Source organism: Geotrypetes seraphini, chromosome 19, assembly GCF_902459505.1.
Source record: "Geotrypetes seraphini chromosome 19, aGeoSer1.1, whole genome shotgun sequence".
In the NCBI taxonomy this organism is placed as follows: Eukaryota; Metazoa; Chordata; class Amphibia; order Gymnophiona; family Dermophiidae; genus Geotrypetes; species Geotrypetes seraphini.
Genome location: NC_047102.1, coordinates 1,145,486 through 1,166,303, shown reverse-complemented (window position 1 = coordinate 1,166,303; position 20,818 = coordinate 1,145,486). Strand labels below are relative to the sequence as shown.

The window sequence follows — 20,818 nt, the reverse complement described above, 5'->3', positions numbered from 1 at the left end:
CGCTGAATGTTCTGCGTTGCTCCCGACACTCAGAGTTCTTATGAGCATTGGAAGCAACAGAGCATTCAGCGTGCCAGCCTCTGCTAAAAAACGCTTCTGCGGTTTTGTGTAAAAAAAAAAAAAGTCTAAACTTTGTTGAAAAACCCAAAAATCATATGAGATTTTGTAAATGTCTAATTGTTGATTTTAGATATTAAAGTCCCAATTTAAAGATTGTTTAGGGTGTTAGCTGTTCCAATATAAAAAAATTTAAAAAGAAGATATAATAGGCAGTTAATCTATGATGGTAACAAAAAATTTGCAACGCCACACTATAAAGTTAAAAAGAAAATTGTGTAATAAAGGCAATACAAAGGCTTTGGCATGGTTTTTACAATCAACAATGGTTAATTTTGATATGGAGTTGTGAACAACTTCAAAACACTTAAGTTTAAAACTCTTGCAAGCACTTTTAATTGATTAGGAATGAATTCTAGAAGCACAAAATGATTGGACTGTGAACAGTAGTACAACTCTATCTAAGAACAATTAGATTTTGCGGACAAATAAAGAAACGTAGGATGCATGAAGGTGTGTATAAAACATCTATACAATATTCTTCTTGTCAAATATAAATGAAATTAACTTTATTATAGAAATCATTCTGGGAGATTTCTAGGGAAGACAAATACTTACATTTTGACAAATTGGATTATATCGAAGACACAATCTAGTATTTATCTACCAAGCCTGGCTTCTTTCTTGGAGTCTTTTCCTTTTTCTCTTGCAAAAAACCATCATCGGCTAATAACCTTTGGAAATACCAACTGATTTTTTTTTTTCTTATGTTTATGTAGTGCAGCTTGCTACAATTTTCATTATAGCAAGAGAGTAATACAATCTTGGAGTATCAGTCCATCGATGCTCAGGTTGGTAGACGTATTCGATACATCTTGATAGAACTATCAGATTTGTGGCCCAGCTTGTTGATCATGGCTTCCTTCTCTTTTAAAATCTTCATGACCAACAGATCAAATATCCAACCAGTCTAGCTTGTTCTTTTTGTAATAACATACAAATGCCCATTTACAAAATATACAGGAAATGAACAGAGGTTTGGAGAGCAAAACGAAGATTTGTTCCAAGCAATATTAGGCCTTCACCCTGCAAAGGTCCATTTTCAGGATTTTCCTTGTGTTACAGTGCAGAAGTAGTTCACGAGCCGTTGGCTAAGATAACTCAGCTTTTACTGCAACCTTGGCCAGTACTGAGACATGTCGGGTTCACTGCCAGGAACTTGAACTGGGACTGACACTCCAGGGGAAATGAGACCTACAATTAAGAAAAAGATGCTCAGTTTGGGAGTAAATGAATGATGGTTACAGGAAGCGCATGTTTCTAAGTGTTCCTTTATGTTGAAAGTGGTAAATCTAGTTTGTTTAACCTTATAACAGCTGTTACAAGATGAAATCTGATATGTAGTTTTTACAGTCAATACTTTAAGGTTATTATAAAACGTAATGCATTATTACATGAATCTTTTAACACCAGATTATAACTTATCACATCCAAATATGCTTTATAAATGTCTGCTCTTGAGAAGGTGTTAAACATCTTAGACCTTGGCAGATAAAGCGACTCTTCTTATAGCAAATTGAAGGCATTTCTGTGAGAAAGATGTGAATTCACAATTCAACTAGGTGCCTACCTGTCGAAGTAGTGCCAGATGCGCCCATTGGCTGGCTGTTCATGTGTGTCTGCATGTGAGGAGGTGTGTAGGTATCATAGCTCCGCCCATTCACTGATGGACTTGTGGGGAGCATGCAGGAATAGGAGGCGGTCTGGCTGGGAACTGGGGGCTGGAAGAAGGAGAGCCAATATTACTCATGGATCTCTAATTCAAATATAGCGCTAGACTGACATTTTCTGCAAATCGGCATTGGATGGGTCTGCTGGTACAGTACTTGTGTTCTGTTCACAAAGGTTTCCAACAGACACACAGTGGATCTCGCTACCACCATCAAAGACAGTTCAAACAGGTTTTGTAAAACAATGTAGGACCAGATGGAAAGTTCGCTTTGGTTCTGATTAGTAGATTGTTTTCACATCTGATCTTATAAGAGGAAGTATGTCCAGAACAAAAAGGCCACAGAAAGTTTAAAATGGTGTTTTCAAGAACTAAAATCCCATGTCTCATTTCTGGAAGGAACTATTCTCTACTTGGAAGAATCTTTTTAAGAAACTCAAGAACTTGTTTACTAAGGTGTGATAAGCAGTTAATATGGGTTTTAGTGCACACCAACCATAAGAACTTGTTTGTAGAGAGTGACGCGGGGAAATGCATTTTTCATCCCCATCATCTCCCCACTCAAAGCAAAAACATGATTTTATGCTCGTGGGGAGATCTAGAGTTCTGCTGAGGAAAAGTGAGTCCTCCCTCTCTTCCTATTTTCCCCTATCTCCACTCTCCCCTCTCCTCCTGATTCTTCCTCATATCTCAGTGTCTAGATCTCCTGTTTCTTCTGTCAGTGGAAGTGGAGGGGTGAGAGTTAGTATAAGAAAATCATCACTGGGGTCTATTTCTTTTCCCTAATCCCACTGGCACCTCAGCAGTCACTTAACTACAATATTTCCGTTGGGAGACTGCATATGCTTCCTTGACATCTTCTGCAAGGGGTCTCTATTTTCAACATCACTAGTGCTTTAGAACAGAGTCTGCTGACATAACGGCATAAATGTATCCAAGTGGCGGTCATGTCCAGCATCAACATCCATTTTACAGACTGAAATGTCCAAATTATGAACAGGGCAAACCAAGGGACATGAACATCATGTGGCACAAAGGACCATCCATGTTATAAAATGGCTGCATTGCTTTCCATGTAGAGTGGAGAAATAGCCTAACGGGAACAGCAGCAGCTAAGACTTGGAGCGCCAAGGTTTAAATCCCCCAGCAGCTCTTTGTGATTGTTTTGTGAATTGTGAGCATTCCAGGGGCAAACAAAATACTTACTATACTTGAATGTACTCTGCTTCAATAGCCTTTGGGGTTGCAGATATGAGATTTTTCAAAACATGTTACTACCATAAACCTTCCTAGTTCCTGAAACTATCATAGAATAGAATCCAGTATCCCTTGCAAGTTTCACATTCAAGGAGTATGGCTGCAATCACTGTGGGTTTAAGAGGTGATTTTCCTTAATCCCTCCAGTAGAGAGCTGCTCAATCAGAGCACCTTTCTCTAACCTGGATGTACCATGTGCCCGATCTAAATACCAACATCCATTTACCTTCTGAAATCGGAGTTAAATGTCCACCTTTTGGCCTCACCCCAAACATACTCAGATCACAGCCTCTCACCATAAGGGCTTTATTAAACTGAGATTTGAACATGTATGCAATGTGGATGTCTAAATGCCAGTTTTCAGACATCCAAAACACAAATAGAGCTTCTAAAATAAAGGTAGTTACGATATCTAGATAGTCCACACAGTTTATGTTTCTTTGGTCCAGCCTTCAATATTCTAAAATCATTCCTGATTTACAGCTGATGTAGAATTATTACTTACTTGCATAGGCAGATTGTTGGCCATTGTGAAGCTAGGCATGGGAGGTAAGCCACTGTAAGTGTTTGTTAGAGATGTGTCTGTTCTACCTAACATTGATCCTGATGTGAATGAGGAAACTAAAATGGAAGAGAATGAATAAGTAAGTTCAATTGAGAAGATTCCATTGTGTTAAAAATCGATGTAAGAAAAGTATTTCTTGTACCAGGCGTGGTAGGTTGAGGGATTGGTTGATAGACGCTAGTACTGAAACTACTGCTGATGGGGATGTGACTAGGAGTGTTGCTGGCCTGTCGTCTTTGATTCCTCAATTTTTCTTCTCGTCTCCACTTTGCCCTTCTGTTAGAAAACCACACCTAGACAATTGTGTTGAAAAAAGTATTTAGTAGGTTAGGTTAGTCACCAGTGGCTCAAAGCAAGTTGCAAAGGACAGTCTAAAGCATCGATTGACAAGGCAGAGGCAAATTGAGCATAGCACATACATGAGACATGTTCTACATGCAACCGGGAAAAAAAAAATTCAAAGCTAAGAATTATTATCTCAAGGGCACGCACCCTTTAAAGAAACACGCTGAAACTTGATGTAAATGCTGGTGCACTGAGGCTGAATTCTATCTTTTCAGAAAGCCCATGTCCACACCTCCTGAATCCGGTGCCCTGCATTCCATAATACCATGCCAAATAGCATCAATAATTGGATGGGAGCAGCCAATTATTGACATTAACTGGCTTGTTACTCAAATTGCGTGCTCAGTTCTGGGTGCCATATCTAGAATCCAAGGAACAAATAAGTAATCAATCCATAATAGCATGCAGGTGAATAGATTGAACAAGCTCTGGCTTAAGTTTTGGAGACTTAAGCCAAAGCCAGCAATTGAGTTTGTAGGAAACTCAAGTAAAACGTATTTAACCCTAGCCTCTACTGGAAGCTAATGGAGCTGCATCAGCGTTGGAGTTCTGTGGGCCTTAACAATCCCATGGCTGTATTCTGTAACATTTGCAATACCCTTAAACTGGAGTTAGGCATAAAGCACAGTGTTCAGACAGCATACCATGCTAATCTTATGAACCACCATTTTTATCACTCTATTAATGTACAAGTATAGTTTTAATTTCTCATGCTACCATCTGGTATGCCATCCTGAGGGAGGTGGTAGAGAGCAAAACGGTGACAGAATTCAAAAAGACGTGGGATAAACACAGAGGATCTCTAATCAGAAAGTGAAGGATATAAATTGAAGAACTAGGATCGGAACTGAGCAGACTTGCATGATTATACGGTTTGGGGAGGGCTTTGACGGGAACTACAATAATTTGGGATGGTTTAGAAAGGCTGGAGTGAGCTTGGACGGCAACTCCAGTACTTGGAACCTAATGACAATGACGGGCAGACTTCTACGGCAAAAATATCAAAGAAAAAAAATAGACTGTTGGATAAACTGGATGAACCACACGGCTCTTTATCTGCCATCATTTACTATGTTACTATGTTCATCAAGAACCACCCCAAGGTATAAGATATCTGGTTTAGCTATCAAATACACATCTCCCATCTTCAATGATCTTGGCTTGAGGGGTCCCGTGAAACCAACAAAACTTCTGTCTTTTTACAGTTTACAAATAACCCATCAGCTATTCAGTCATGGAGGACAGATTGAGCCAATCCAGGTTCTACTTACATTGCTTTCAATGGAATTCAAATCTGGACTGGCTCAATCTGTCCTCCATCACCTGTAATTACAGCTGACGACTGGACACCTTGATCAGTAGAGAAGAGCACATAGGACTATGCCATCTGCATACAGGTTGTACAACCCTTCAAATGGTCAAATTATATTGGACAATAGTAATAGTGCCAATACTGCTTAACCCTCCTCTCCCACTACAATAGATCCAATCCCAATTGATTGCAGCTACCAAAGTAATCATTTGTGATGTATTGAATTTAAATTCAGCTGGAATGTCTTTGTTTACTTTTATTATTTGACATATTGCTGTTCGGGCCCATAAAGCCTACCGAAGATATACAACATAAGAATTACCATACTGGGACATCAAATCCAGTATCCTGTTTCCAATAGTGGCTAACCCAGGTCAAGTTTCAAGCACCTAGTTAGATCCCAAGAAGTAAAACAGATTTTATGCTGCTCATCCTAGGAATAAACCATGGATTTTCCCAAGCCATTTCAATAATAGCCTATGGACTTCTCTTTTAGTAAATTATCCAAAACTTTTTTAAACCCTGCTAAGCTAATTGATTTTACCACATTTTCCAGCAATGAATTCCAGAGTTTAATTACATGTGTGAAAAAATATTTTCTCCGGTTTGTTTTAAATCTACTACTTAGTAACTTCATTGCATGTCCCCTAGTCCTAGTATTTTTGGAAAAGTAAACAAATGATTCACATCTGCCCTTTCCACTCCACTCATTTCACAGACCTCTATCATACCACCCCTGAGCCGTCTTCTCCAAGCTGAAGAGCCCTAGCCACTTTAGCCTCTCCTTATAGGAAAGTCATCCCATCCCTTTTATCATTTCTGATGCTCTTCTCTGTACCTTTTCGAATGCTGCTATATCTTTTTTGAGATAGGGTAACCAGAACTGCACACAGTATCCGAGGTGTGACTGTACCATAGAGTGATACAAGGGCATAATAACATTTTCATGTTTGTTTTCCATTCCTTTCCTGATAATTCCTAACATAATTAGGGTCTCTATCCTGTGCTACTTTGAAAAACTATTCTGCTGTTAGTCGAGGGGGAGTGGAAGTTGATATAAGTTTTGTAGTTATAACAATATGAAATGCTCTATCGTTTCCACTGAAAACAGCTGGAGGCCAGGACATCTAACTGTGGCCTTTACAGAATTAGGTGCACACATTCCTTCTTGAGATTTAGTGGCATTAACCCATTGTTAGTAGCATTTGAGTACTTTGTAAGAGATTCTCTAGCACTTTCACCCTCACCACCTTGAAACAGCTAGTGAAATATGAGTCAAGTGGGTTTTAAAACAAATATTTTAGCCCCTCCCCCCCTTTGTGATATCCTACAGGAAGATGTAATCAATGCTGCCATCCACATTCACTGGCTATACCTTGGTACCAAAGTAATTCATTTAGCATCATAGATCACAATAGGTCCTCTTGACCAGACACGTTGGCCTGAATTCTCTAACCAGCGCCCAAGCTCAGTAAAAAAAACCACTGTTCAAATGACATTTTTAACTGAGTTTCAAGCCGCCTACCAGTACCTAAAAAATCAGCACCATAATATCACCTCCATAGGCCAGCTGATACCACTGCAAATGTGGCTAATACTGGAAGTGCCATTAGGTGTTCTAAAGCGCCTATGGAGATGTGATTCTCAACAAAGATAGGCACCGGAAATGTAGGCCTGGAAAACTCTAGCCTATCTTTCCCAGAGGTGTGATTCTCCATACAGCTCTGTCATGTGATTGACAGTCAGTGGCTGTCTTGGCCAATTTGGAGAGAATTCAAGTTGAACTTTCATTTTATTCTCAACCAAATCTCATTGTACCAACAGCTTTTGATAGTCCATTCATATTACACATTTCTGGCTTGTCTTTGTTCTCTGTTCTGCACCCTGCCCTCTTTTAATCCTCGATCTCAGAATCCTTCCCCAGGGCATTAGACGCAACTAGCTCTTGTGCCCTATTCCACCCCTCCACCAAAGCTTCTGAATTACCCTGGACAAGGAGAGGGAGGCAGTGTGATATTTTATCTAGAAACTCATCTCTCCTAAATTTCACAAAGTGGTGTGCTTGATCTTGTCCTCACATCCCCCCCCCCCTCCCAAAGATATACAAGGCAGAGAAAAATCAGCATGTGATGATCTGACCAATGAAGACGGGTTATATTAATTGTTTCATTGTCTAAAGCAGTAGTTCCCAACCCTGTCCTGGAGGATCACCAACCAGTCAGGTTTTCAAGATAGCCCTAATGAATATGCAAGGGGCAGATCTGCATACCTGTCACCTCCATTATATGCAAACTTCTCTCATGTATATTCACTAGGACTATCCCGAAAATCCAACTGGCACAGGGTTGGGAACCACTGGTCTAGAGTATTTGACACAAAAAGTAAAATCGAACACTTTACCCTTCACATGGGATGGGTCACTTACTATGGGGCCCATTTTGAAAGAACATGTTGTCTCAAAATGGCAAACAAAATGTCCAAATTGCGATTTTGGAATGCAGAATTTGAATGTTCTAAGCTGCATTTCATCCAAATAGCAAAAGGGTGTGTTTTGAACAGGACTAGGGAGGGCACAAAATTAGGGCCTTCAACCACGATAATCAAAGTCTTAAAGAAGGGTGTTTTTATTTAGACATATTTTGGTCATGCCCTGATTGAGCAGCTGTTTACTGGAGGGATTAAGGCATGGTACCTCCTTAATCCCCCAGTGGCTGCTGGCCCCCATCCCTCTCCCCTGAAAGTGAAATCAAAAGGGGAGACCAGGTTCTATGATAGCATCACATTGTGGGCATTCTGAACAAAGCAGATCTGAGAAGTAGCCTAGTGGGCTGTAAACCAGGGGACCAGGTTCAATTCCCACTTCATAATCTGAAGGGAAGAAAATGAGAACTGAACTAGAGAATGACACAGTGGCTGTGTTACCCACGGCTAGCCCGCCAAAACAGGGAGAGAAAAATAGCGGTTGCTGCGGGGATGGGGACAAGGCCATTCACCACTCTGTGGAGCGGTGAAAAGTCTTGTTTCCGCAGTGAAGTAAGGGAACGCATGCAGTCCAGCAGCCCCCTCCCATCCCCGCCATCTCCTTCCCTCTCTTCCCCTCACCTTATGTGGCAAATTTCAGTTTCTTCTCCCAGCAGCACGCTTTCAACAAGTCACGTGTGCATGGCTGCTTGAGTTGAATCTTCTCTGACGCAACCGGAAACAGGAAGTTGCGTCAGAGGAGAAGATTCAACTCAAGCAGCCACGCACGACTTGTTGAAAGCGTGCTGCTGGGAAAAGAAAAATTAAATTCACCACATAGGGAGTGAAAGGAAAAGAGATGCTGAGTCAAGGGAATGAAGTAAGAGGGAGATAAATATTGAACCCACAGCAAGAAAGAGAAAGGGGAGAAGGACAGGCAGATGAGCCAGATGCTGGAAGTGGGGGGAGAAAGAGGAAAAGAAGCTAGATGGGGTTGGAGAGGAGAGAGAGACATTGGTGAAGAAGAGAGGGAAAATCAGGACACAGGAAGGTAACAGAAACAGGGGAAATTATGTGTATGGGGGCATAGGGACAGAGACATAAAGGGGAGATACATGAGGATGGTATATGGGCACGGGGGTGGGGGCAATGCTGGATACTGGATGGAGTATACAGATACAGCGGGGAGATAGCTGACGGGGCAGAAATGAGGACAAACTTTTTCCCCATGTCATTCTCTAAACTGAACCCTCTAGAAACAAAACATACCTGCTGTACCTAAATATTTATTACACCTGCAAGCCTAAAGGCTGTTGAGGTATAGAAGGAATTTCCCTGTTCCCAGGAAGTTCAGCATTTCAAATCAGAGCTATAGGGGAGATATGAACCTTGGTGCCTTGGTTTACACTCTGCTCTGCAAGGATGTCTTGTTTGGGGCCATTTCTGTTAAAATGTTGCCAAACAGATGTCCTTGTCCTGGGATTTTTGGCAGGCATAATTTGGACATTTCAGTTTGTAAAATGGCTGTTTAGTTTGGATGTTCTCACATATTTTTAGAAAGGAAATCCAGCATGTTTCCTGTTCAAGAAAGGTCGCAAGATAGATGTGTTGTTCTTACTTAAAAATATGATGGCAGATAAAGACCAAATGGCCCATCCAGTCTGCCCATCTGCAGTAACCATTATCTCTTCCTCTCTAAGAGATCCCATGTGCCTATCCCAGGCCCTCTTGAATTCAGACACAGTCTCTATCTCCACCACCTCTTCTGGGAGACTGTTCCATGCATCTACCGCCCTTTCTGTAAAAAAGAATTTCCTTAGATTACTCCTGAGCCTACCACCGCTTAACTTCATCCTATGCCCTGTTATTCCAGAGCTTCCTTTCAAATGAAAGAGGCTCAACTTATGCGCATTTACGCCATGTAGGTATTTAAAAGTCTCTATCATATCTCCCCTCTTCCGCCTTTCCTCCAAAGTATACATCTTGAGACCTTTAAGTCTGTCCTCATACGCCTTATGATGAAGACCATTCACCATTTTAGTAGCCTTCCTCTGGACCAACTCCATCCTTTTTATATCTTTTTGAAGGTGCGGCCTCCAGAATTGTACACAATATTCTAAATGAGGTCTCACCAAAGTCTTATACAGAGGCATCAATACCTCCTTTTTCCTACTAACCATACCTCTCCCTATGCAACCTAGTAACCTTCTAGCTTTCACAGTCCCCTTTTCAACCTGTTTGGCCACCTTAAGATCATAACATACAATCACACCCAAGTCCCGCTCTTCCGTCGTGCACATAAGTTCTTCACCCCCTAAACTGTACCGTTCCCTCGGGTTTTTGCTGCCCAAATGCATGACCTTGCATTTCTTAGCATTAAATTCTAGCTGCCAAATTTCAGACCATTCTTCAAGCTTTGCCAGGTCTTTCTTCATGTTATTTACCCCCATCTGGAGTATCTACTCTATTGCAGATTTTTGTATCATCCGCAAAGAGGCAAATCTTACCTAACAGCCTTTCAGCAATACTGGGGGCTTTGATCATCTTGGATGTTATGAACAGAATGTCTCAATTCTAACTTGGACGTCCTTTAGAAAATGTCTCTCTAATGCATGAATTTCATAGAAACATAGAAAGATGTCGGCAGAAAAGGGCCACAGCCCATCAAGTCTGCCCACTCTACTGACCCACCCCATTAGGTCTGAGTGCTAATGACCTAGTACCTTAACTCGACCCTCTTTGACTGTACTGTGCTGTGTACATTAAAGTCACCTAGCATCACTAATCTGGAGACATCCAAATTATCAACCATATGGTTTAAAAAAAAAAAGTCTACATCCTATTGCCAGGAACCTGTAGACTAGTATAGACAAAATGCTATATGGATTAATTTATTCTTGAGTAGTACACTATATCATGACAGTCATATTCAGATTCAATTTGCATAAACTCTAGGGATTTCTTTGCAAGAATAACACACACACACGCCCGAGGCTGGTGAAAAATATCATAATTACGTATATATAGGTGATTACACTGTTACTTTCTGAGAATCAGGTTTCAGCATTACAGAGAACTGTGAATTAGCCTAGAATCCCTACTCCCTACCCCAAAGGCTAAAACGTCAATATTTTGTAGAATGCAACTATATTCAAGATGTAACATTAGCTCAAATATGTGTTTCTCTAATGTACTATTCGCATGTTAGAAACACATTTTTACCACGAACAAAAGTCTTCCATCAGGGATATATATAAAAATAAGAAGCATGTCAATAATGAGCATCTTAGGTTAAAGCCTAGCTAAGTCAGACAAAGCACTTAATTACAAAATGACTTGGGCTACCTGTATTCTTGCTTCAGGTAGGTCTATTTTGGCAGCTAATCTCTCTCTGGCAAACACATCAGGATAATGGGTTCTCTCAAATTCTACAAGTATAAAGGTTAAGATCATATTAGCTTAGACAAATGTTTAAGCACCTTAAATTTTGATTTATGTAAGCTGTAAGATCATCTTCAATTAAAATACCCTGGGGGACATTAGCATGGGGTAATATTTCTTATTTATTTAGGTAGAAATATATTTAAACCCAATTTACATCAGAAATTTAGCATCTAAATCGTTTAGAGAAATTAAAGGCAGCTGCCTGAGAACCAGGGAAGCAGATTCAATTCTCACTTGTGACTCTCGGCAAGTCACTAAACCCTCCTTTGTCCCAGGTCCAAAATAAGCACCCGTACGTCATATGTAAACCGCTGTAGTATATTGAACCCTCTCACCTTTCCATTTTCCTTTTAAAGACTAAATATCCATTTTAGAAAAATCCAGGCCCAATGAGGAAAGCTAGTCACAAGGAAAGCCTGTTCTCCATCAAAGACATATTTTCATCAATCCTCCCCACTTCCCCGCATACTACGAAAGCTTGTCACCTTTCTCCAGAGCCTCAATTTGCTCCTGAGTGAAGGAAGTCCTATTTCTCTGCAGTTTTCTTTTCAACTGAAGTCTCATCTGGGCCTCATCAGAATCTTCTCCATTGGAGCTAATGGAGTTTGTGTTTTCAGCCCCTCCTTCCTGTTGCTGGCAACCATCTGAGACAGTAAAACCAGGACATGGAAAGTCAATGCAAGCGGACCAGAAGTTTCCACACACACAGCAATGTAGTCGGCTCCCAATACAACCAGCAAGGTCTTCTTTACATTCCCAGTAAGTACATTGTATCAAGACCTCAAAACATTCCCACCAGTTTGGATTTACAGAACGGCTTTCAACATCACTATTTAAAAAATAGAACTGTGTAAATTAAGTAATTTAGATAATCTATAATCAGTAATTCCTATCTAATCAATTAGGTGTTGATAGGTTTGTAGAAAATGCTATTAAGAAGCCAAACCAAGCTTGTAATCTTAAAAAAAAATATTTATCTACTTTTTATTTGAATTCTGCACAGTCAATTTCATTTTAAAGGTTGTGAATTTCGAAGTGGCTGCATTGTTCTGCATTTTTATTCAACTATTGTATGAGTGTGCATTGGCTTGACACCTTTTACTGAGCGCAGCTGTAATTATATCATCACCAAGAACAGGCTATAATTGCTGAAAATGGAATTTTATATTTAGATAAAAGGACTGTCCATTCTTTGTAATGTGTTGCATCAGAGAAAAGTAAGATTTCTTTTAAAAAAATTTTACCATGTAATTTTAAAAGAAATAGCAGAGAGTTTGCTAAGTAGCTAAATATGTGATTCTGCAGCTGAACATTTGACTCCTCGGTTAAAGAACACATTTTAATTAAGGCATTTCCACCACTTTTAATGTAATTTCTATCATTAAACAAGAGAAAGTTTGCATTGTGTTGGACACAGGGATATATTCTCGCTTCATCTGCCTATCAATGGATCTATCACTTTGCAGTTCCCCAGCACTTGATTAGATTGTGACCTTGCTGGAGAGAAAATATAATCAAAGCGGCTATGCTAAAGATTTTAAATCTGTTCTCTGTAACGAGGACTAAACAGGGTTAACTTATGTTATTTCCCTAAACTGAGTCCTTTATAATCAGTAAACAATAGCTCCAGCCTTCAAAGAGTTCAGGGAATTGTGACAGAATCTAGTGGAATCTTTTCAAACACTTTGAAATGTTTTAAAACCCAAACTTTCTTCCCCGTTTCAACAGTTGGATTCAACTACAGTGGTCACCATATGGGCGTTTGTGGATCTATTGAGATGACCACCAACACTTGAATAGAAAGGGACTGCTTTTCAGCAATACACAATGCCAGCCGAGTGAGGGAAGCTATTAAACTCTTGGGGCAGGAGGGTTGGCAAACCTTCGTGGGCAGAATTTTCAGGACACAATCAGAGCACACAACAAAAGGATTCTCTTGAGGCCCACATTGTATCACAAGGATCCTAGTGAACAGACTTTTCAGTTAAGTATGTTAACCTTTATGCTCACTGTCATTAATCACTGTCCCCTAGGCTGGATACTCAATGCGGTTTAGGAGTTTTACTTTCTATAGGAGAAGCAAAAGAAAGAACACCCATAGGCTGGTGAATGGGATAGCTCCATACACTCAGCCTGTTTACTCAGCACCAGAAAGGGAAAAAATCTACTTAGCTAAGATTAGATAAGCTTCAACTAACAGAGTTCAACACAAGTGTCTGTTTTTATTTACTAGTGAAATTTGCTATGTGACTTTTTAAGGGTTTTCAGCAGGAGAACTCAAGTGTTTATATACCGGGAGGGGGGGGGGGGGAGGTGCGCGCGCCTTCACTCCATATGGATGTACCTATACTGTCTACCATATTGGATTTTTTTTCCATCTGTCTCTTTAAAAACAAGTATTAAGTATAAGAAACCTAAAAAAGCTTTATCCCCCTTCCCCCCTAAAAAAATCCATAATTGAAGCAATTCTGCCATAAAGAAAATTATTCCTGCTGTTAAAATTATTTTCTGTTAGATGTACCCATCATTCATAAAGGTCTCTCTTGTTCACTTCTGTTTGAAGATTAAATGAAATACACAGACCTGATCATCACTGTACATTATTTAAACTTTCACACATTTGAAGCCTGTTGCATTTGAGCTTTAAATGCATTTGTGTGTTTGAAATTCATTTCAAACTCATAAGTACCCACATTAAATGACTTGTACTTGTGGGTTCACATTCTCAATAACTTAAAAAAACAAACAACATTAGCTATGAAGAATATCTGCATAGATAAAAACAGGAATGCATTGATGTAATATTTTGTGAGTTTGTAATTTCTACCTTGAAATCCCTTTCAATTTATATGCTACAATGATCCTTTTAACCATTAACACTGACAATTATATCTTTTCTTCATTCGTTTTTAAAGTTTGTCAGTTGCCTTAATTAGTTTATTTAAAGTTTAGTTCTAAAGCCTACAAACAAGATGTTAAAAATATATGACAATTAAGATATCTTCTTTAAAGATCTTTTGCAATCTCTACTCAATAGACAGACCCACCTACTAGACGTAATCCGTGAAAGGGAGCGAGAGTGTGGGCCCTATTATCCTATAGCCAGAGCATCTGACGCTGGATATAGGATTTGTTTCCTGGAAAAAAAAGACGCTGGGAAATAAAATCATTCCTTGGTTTCTTAGTGTCTTAATCACTGAGGCGGAAAACAAGCAAAAAAAGATAGCAAACCAACAGCGGCACCTTTCAGCTGTAGAGCTTGGATCAAAACATTGTAGCATCTGTTGAAAGAAAAAGTGTCTAAATCCTTTAGAAAGCTTTAGTCATAAGAGAAAAAAAAGATAAGAAAAAGTGTCTGAGTGATCCTTAAAACCACTAAATCGCTGGAGAATTTCTCCCGGATAGAGATGTCGCTTTGTGTTCTGTCAACCCTCATGTATCCATTACTTTATTCACTGTTCCATGGCGTTTATCAGATTGAGACCATATTTGTCCCCCTCTGAGAGCTAACCCTGCCTTATGCTTTCTGAGTAATGGATTCTTAAAATCCAGCATATATTCCGACAAGGTAAAAGAAGCAAAAAAGACAATCCATGGTACTAATTTTGTCCAGTTTAATCATGGAAATGCCAGATCCCACTTGTGCTTCTTTTGTAAGTCAGCCTGGCTCAGCCACAAATGGCTACCCTAAATTCATCCAGTACAAAATTTTAAAGACTAACCATGTCAAAATATGTGTGGAAAGACTCTTATTCTGCCTAACGTGATCTTCTTAATGATGTTCATCTAGGTTGGAAGGTTGGGATTGAAGAAGTAGGTTAAAAAGTAAGAAGATTTAAAAAAAAAACCCCAAAAACAATTTGAGCCCCCTAGTATCTTTTGAGTCTTTTCTAATATTGGAATTAGATTATTTGAATTTTAATTGAAATTTTGATGAGCTCAGGCTGAGCACATTTTGCTGCCCGCACTGGTCTGGTCGGCAGAATTTACCATGCATCCTAAATCTTTCTTGCTATGTGATTTCTAACATATTTTTGGCTAAGAAATGAGATTGCTGCTCAGGTCAAAGCCGAAATGCAGAGTGGTTCATCGATACACATTTCCCACAGAATTCTGACTGAACAATGTCAATGGAACAAGGGAGCAAAACGATTAAGAAAGATAAGGACACATTTAACTTTGAAACCATGGCCCCAAAACAACTTCTAATCTAGTCCTAATTACTCAATATCTGTACATGTTCAAAATAATTACATTTATGCGTGATCCTAAAATAATTTTCTAGTAGTATACTTTGCATATGATGGATGTGTTTGACAAGGCCAATTTGCTGGGTAGATTGATATTTTGGGAGGTTATGACAGGTTGGGTTTTATGGGGGGGGGGGGGGGTTTAGTGAGATCTAAGTGGAAGTGGAGACCTGGAGTTCCACTTGAACAAACAAGGAAAAGTTTTCTTAAAATTTTCAAGCTATTTTCGTTTACGTCTATATTGTCTTTTTCTATTAAAATCTGACAGGTCTAATTGGCAAGCCCTGCCATGGAGTGTCCAGGGGTCTCCTGTGGAACATTTCTACAGCTGTCTCCTTCAACTAGAAGCTTTTTCATGTCGTCTTAATGAGAAACAAAACGTTCTCTAATGAGCAATTACATAGCGACAGAATTGTTCCCATAACAAATTCTTGCCTGTGACAGAAACATCCTTTGTACCACTCTTACTGGTTTAATTTTCTTTTCTTGCAAGGAATAGAAATCTCCTTCAAAAAACTGACCACAACTAGGTCTGTGTCCAAAGAAGATATCGCCTTCCCCTTCTTAACTTTCAGAAGAAACAGTGTTATGTACCGTTAGGAGAAACGCCTAGGCCCACCTAAGCTTGCTATTAACATCCAGCAATTAGCTTTCTTCATAACACATTTCAAACAGGCAGAAACTTTACGCACAAGAAAAGCACCTTTTGCTCTTTCCTAATAACGCACAGCAGCAAAATATCTCGGGATCTTAGGCGCGCATAATTTGTCAATTACGAAATATGTAATAGGCTACAATGATGTTTCCCTTCACTGTCCTGCCGCAATCGTTTTACGTTTAAAAGTTCCAGATCAAGTCAATCTGAACTCACTGCATTCGTTTCACCAAGAGCTGAAAAGAGTTATACCTTGTGTGGGTTGCCCTGGGACCGAGGTGCCGGGGTACCAGCCAGGTCGGGTCCCCCAAGTCCCTGCCTGGCCGTTCAGCATTCGCAGCTTGTCGTACATGCCGTCTGCGCCCATCTGTTGCTTTTCGCTCGCCAGGTTGCGCAAGACCCGGTTGATGGAGGAGACCTAAAAGCCAGTCGAAATTAGAGAATCAATCGGTTCTCGAATGAATCGTTTTGCGCGCGCTCTTTGCTCTTCTGACGCAAAGCAATGCAGGTGCCACTTACACTGGGTATATTATCGTTGGTACAAATCCCCTCGGAGAGCAATCTGTCCCGAATTTCCCAGGCAAAGATGGACGGACACTCCCGCTTATACTGCGCTATCTTGCTCACCACTTCGGGAGTGGCAACGCGGGGTTTGCTACCGCCGATCGCTCGGGGTCTGATGGAACCAGTTTCGTAATACCTGCCCAAAATTTTACTCACACATCCGTTGGAAACCTGGACAGGGAAACAGACAGAAAATCACATTATTAATAATTTCAAGGCACAAAGAAAATGCTTTAAGTAGGCATTAAACAATGACAGGCTTACGTTTTCATTGTCCAGCACTTGGACTTTTGCGTCTGCATGCGTCTATAATACAAAAATATACCTTCAATGGTACGAGAACTTCGAAAATGACATTTGTGGCCCTAAAAACATGACAAAGTTCTTTTAGTTGGCTTACGTTATTAATGTCCTTGCAAGGAGTAGCTTTGAGGCCAGATTCTATGAATTTATCTCTCACGGCAAAATAATATCAAACGCACCAAAGTGGCATTTTGAGAAATTGCATTTGTTACAATTAAAAAAAAAGCCCACTAATTGTAACAAGAACGAGCTCAATGCAGCTTCCTTCGGCAAGTGTGCAAGATGGTTGCAAGCGAAGCGAGCCGTCACCTGCAGGATTCGGGAGATGTCGCACGGTCGGGCTCCGCTATGAGCCAGTTCCACTATTTTCTGTCTGGTTGAATCGGGCAAAGGTCTCCCGTTGACAAAGACGCCACCGAGCTGATTCACTCCGCTATGACCTAAAGAAAAACAAAGTGCAAGCTTTTCAGCAGGAGAATAATCTAGGTTCACCACTATTTAAATGGCAACATGTTTTGACTAAGTTCTAGAAATTCATTTCAAGAAAACAAATGTTTTATCCACGTTGGACTGGAAGATCTCCTTTCAATCAGTTGGCAAGGAAGGAGGTTCTCCAGCTCATTTCCACCCTTGTCAAAACAGTCCAAGTCATTCGAAATTTCCAACCTTTAGGAGTCTCTCTCTTCTCCTCTCCTTGGACCCTCTCGAGAAATGGAAAAACCCAGCCTTCTTGGCAATAAATAGGCTCCGAACGGAGACAAGGGCGGAATATGCTGAGGCTCTCTGACATTTGTCTTTTAAACTAAAACTTGCTGCACGTCAAATTTGAGCTTAATTTCTGGCAATAGGCGGATCATGCATGGAAGGCTAATTGGAAAGATGGGTTTGGGCACTTGTGTCACTTTATCACAGGGCTCTGCTTCTGAAAATGGTATGGTCAGGACTAAACGACCCTTTCCGTCCGGATGTGGATGTCAGTCATAGTAGACTGAACTCTTTTTTCCTTGAAGGAAAATTTCACTTTTAAGGCATGGTGGGGGTTGCATCGTTTGTCAAAGTTTCAATTACATTTTGGCTCCGATTGTCGTGAAAAACAAGCTACTCGGCTTAGCAGATTTTGTTTCCATGTTTGCTTTTCCACTTTCCCTGTTTGATAAATTAATGGTTGACAACATCTTGCAGTCTGAGATCCCGTCTGTCTAGTTCAGCATGGGAGAGGTGGCCGGGACTTGTCTAGTGCAAAAGGAAAGTTTCCCTGCACATCTCAGCCAGTGGCCCTGATTAGGCTCGTCATCTAGAAGAAACCATAGGGACGTCCTGCACCATCTACACCCAGGAGTTATGAGCACAAGGATGGTCAACCAGCTGCCCGGAGCATTTGAGAACTCGGTTTTTAAAAGGTCATTGAAAGTCGTGCAGCCTTAGTTGCAAGGGAATATTTGGAAGAAATACCCGTGCGAACATTATTTGGTCGGGAACGGACAATTTGTTACTTTTGGCGTCCTTAATACCTTTTAATGTGTCGTTCATGGGTGAATTTAAAGAAGCTGATTGAAAAGGACAACATTGCTGAAAACAATTTATTCCCCGAGAACCCTCATCCCTGGCTGCCGCAACATTTATTAAACCATTACATTTTATATTATTTTAAAGAACTGATGCCATAACCTGCAGTAATATGTACATTGCTAAAGTTTTTGTTATTGTTGCCGTGCGAACTAAGTACATTTTGCACAAGTTTGTTCTGCCTATCTCGTTCCAAGTTTAAAGTAGACAAACACCGTGTGTGAATATTAGGTAAGAAAGAATTACACCTGGATGACGCTTGACTGCAAAGTTAGTTAAGTCAAAGGCATATTAAGTTAGACCTAGCCAAGCTCAGCCTCCAAGCGCTTCCAAATGGCCCTCTGCGCTTCCTGTACTCCAGCAGGAAAAAGCCGATGAAATTTTGCCTTTCGTTCTAGCCAATAAAAGTGTCACTTACTGTTCTGCATGTTGAGCTGAAGCAGCAGAATCTCACGTGGCTTTGCTGACAGGATTCTGTGGAGGAGAAGAAGAAGAAGAAGAGAGACGGGTTAGGTGCAAAGGCTTTGGCTCTAGCAGTCGACTTGGTCAAGTGCTATTTTCAAAACTTGCCTGAATTTCCTCTTGTCACTTGGCGCTCAGCATCTACCAACTCACACATCTGCTTTTCCTCTATGAGAAAAAGAAAAAAAAAAAAAAAGAGTATAAAAGAGAACGAATGGCAACTCATCACACTGTCACAACTTTTCCCCTCAAACTTCTCTTTCGCTCTTTAGATCTTCTGCCTAAAAGTAAGAGCAGGAGGGGGTGAGAAAGTGCCCAATGCGTCCCAAACCCAAATCGGTAGATTATTTTGCTAGGAGAGAAAAGTAATTTCTTCTTCGAAATATCTGCAAGTAATTGTGTTACTGGTGTGAGTTGTTAGAGGTTGTAAAAAGATACAACAGCGCAGTGGGGGCTCAATTGGCAAGAGACAATTACAAGAAAGGCCCATTCAAGAGAGTTGCAAAAAAAGAGGTAAAGTAATGAAATGGTGGCAGAGCCATCACTCTCTCTCTCACCACCAGAATGAATATTAATTTTGACATAGATGGAAGAATTGCGAAAAACTTCAATCGATGCCAAAGAAACAAGTGCTAACTTCGGACTGCGCTCTTTCCTTTAAGGCCCAAAACAAATTCTCTCCTTTAGGAAACATTTCGTCTGATTTTTCTCCACTGCTCAAAGGCGTTTTTAAACAGGACTTTCAGGATCCAGGAAGTGGGGGTTAAGCAGAAATATTAGCAAGATGGGGGAGGGGCGTTATTATTATTAATTCTGCAGGAGAGAAATGAAGGAGACGAACAAGATGAGGGGAAAAGTCAGGCTTTACTTGGAAACAACCGTGACAGCAACAAAAGTCAAATGAAACCGGCCCCGGAAGCCAAATAAATTCCTCAAACAACCGACATAATTAATAATAAACACTTTGTCCACAATAACTTTGAGAACGACTTTAGGAAAGAAGCCTTTCGATTGAATCTGCCCCATCTATATTTATTCCCTCTGCATTATTATGATGATTTTTAATTAGCCAAAATTGCATATTTAAGAGGTGAAATGAGACAATGATAAAAAAAAACCACAATTCGCCAGAGGATCGTCAACGATTTCAGCTCTTTCAAGTGCTTTTAGGGTCGGGCATTTCATCGCCTTCGCCAACAACTTTGAAACCCAGAAATTAGAGCCACCTTTCCAGCAAAAATGGACTTATTTGTCGGGTTCCGGGACATTTCCTTGGGCTTATTTCGATGGCATCCAGCGAAGCCCATCATTTTCCAGCACAGATGCTGCCGACTTCCACGGCCACGGCACAGACGATCGCGCTCAAGAGTGCAAAGTTAAGGGTGGAGAAAACCCTCCATGTCGCCCAGTCATCCTGCGTCCAAAAGAAACGAGCTTCACCCCCCCATAGTGTCCTCTTGCCGACTCACCTTCTGCTTGTCAAAGCGCCTGTCTCGGCTGCATCAGTGCCTGGGTGCCTGCGCTCTGCCTCGCCTGACCTCTGCCATCCTCCTGCGCCTTCACCAGAGCGGGAAATGAGGCCGAGCCGGGGCCGCCCGTTCAAACGCACTAATCACTCCCCGCATGCAAATGCCCGCTCACAAGATAGTGCTTTATGCAAAGGCGAGACGTCGCCCATTGGCTGCCCGGGGCTGCCGAGGCCCGCCATTGGCTGCCGCCTGCCACTGCCACTGCAGCTGCCGGGGATTTCTGCTGCGAGCCATCGGGGGCCCAGGGCGCACAAACGGGGTCCCTGGGCCCCTAAACTGGCCGTGAGAACCTGGGACATTGGTTGACCGAGTGAGCTCCA

General features: G+C 40.9%; 1 protein-coding gene across 2 annotated transcripts; it reads right to left on the bottom strand.

The window, feature by feature from the left end:
• Positions 1-496: 496 nt before the first annotated feature.
• PAX6 (paired box 6) lies at positions 497-20,576 on the bottom strand. 2 transcript variants are annotated; one of them, XM_033928436.1, is made up of 13 exons: positions 20,439-20,576; positions 19,078-19,137; positions 18,926-18,981; positions 17,251-17,381; positions 16,903-16,944; positions 16,594-16,809; positions 16,327-16,492; positions 11,655-11,813; positions 11,071-11,153; positions 3,751-3,901; positions 3,549-3,664; positions 1,688-1,838; positions 497-1,311 (listed from the first exon to the last, which is right to left on the bottom strand). In XM_033928436.1, the coding sequence occupies exons 3-13, from the start codon at positions 18,933-18,935 to the stop codon at positions 1,226-1,228; spliced, it is 1,311 nt and encodes a 436-aa protein (XP_033784327.1). In that variant the 5' UTR covers positions 18,936-18,981; positions 19,078-19,137; positions 20,439-20,576; the 3' UTR covers positions 497-1,225. The 2 variants fall into 2 exon arrangements, with proteins under 2 accessions (XP_033784327.1, XP_033784328.1); XM_033928437.1 differs by lacking the exon at positions 16,903-16,944.
• Positions 20,577-20,818: the final 242 nt, after the last annotated feature.

What these genes read in the sequence shown, in the direction of transcription:
- PAX6 (XM_033928436.1), bottom strand. An exon ending in CCAACGATAATATACCCAGT is followed by an intron (nt 16,493 to 16,593) that starts GTAAGTGGCACC and finishes ACTGGCTTTTAG; the next exon opens with GTCTCCTCCATCAACCGGGT. An exon ending in CCAACAATCTGCCTATGCAA is followed by an intron (nt 1,839 to 3,548) that starts GTAAGTAATAAT and finishes TCCTTCTTCCAG; the next exon opens with CCCCCAGTTCCCAGCCAGAC.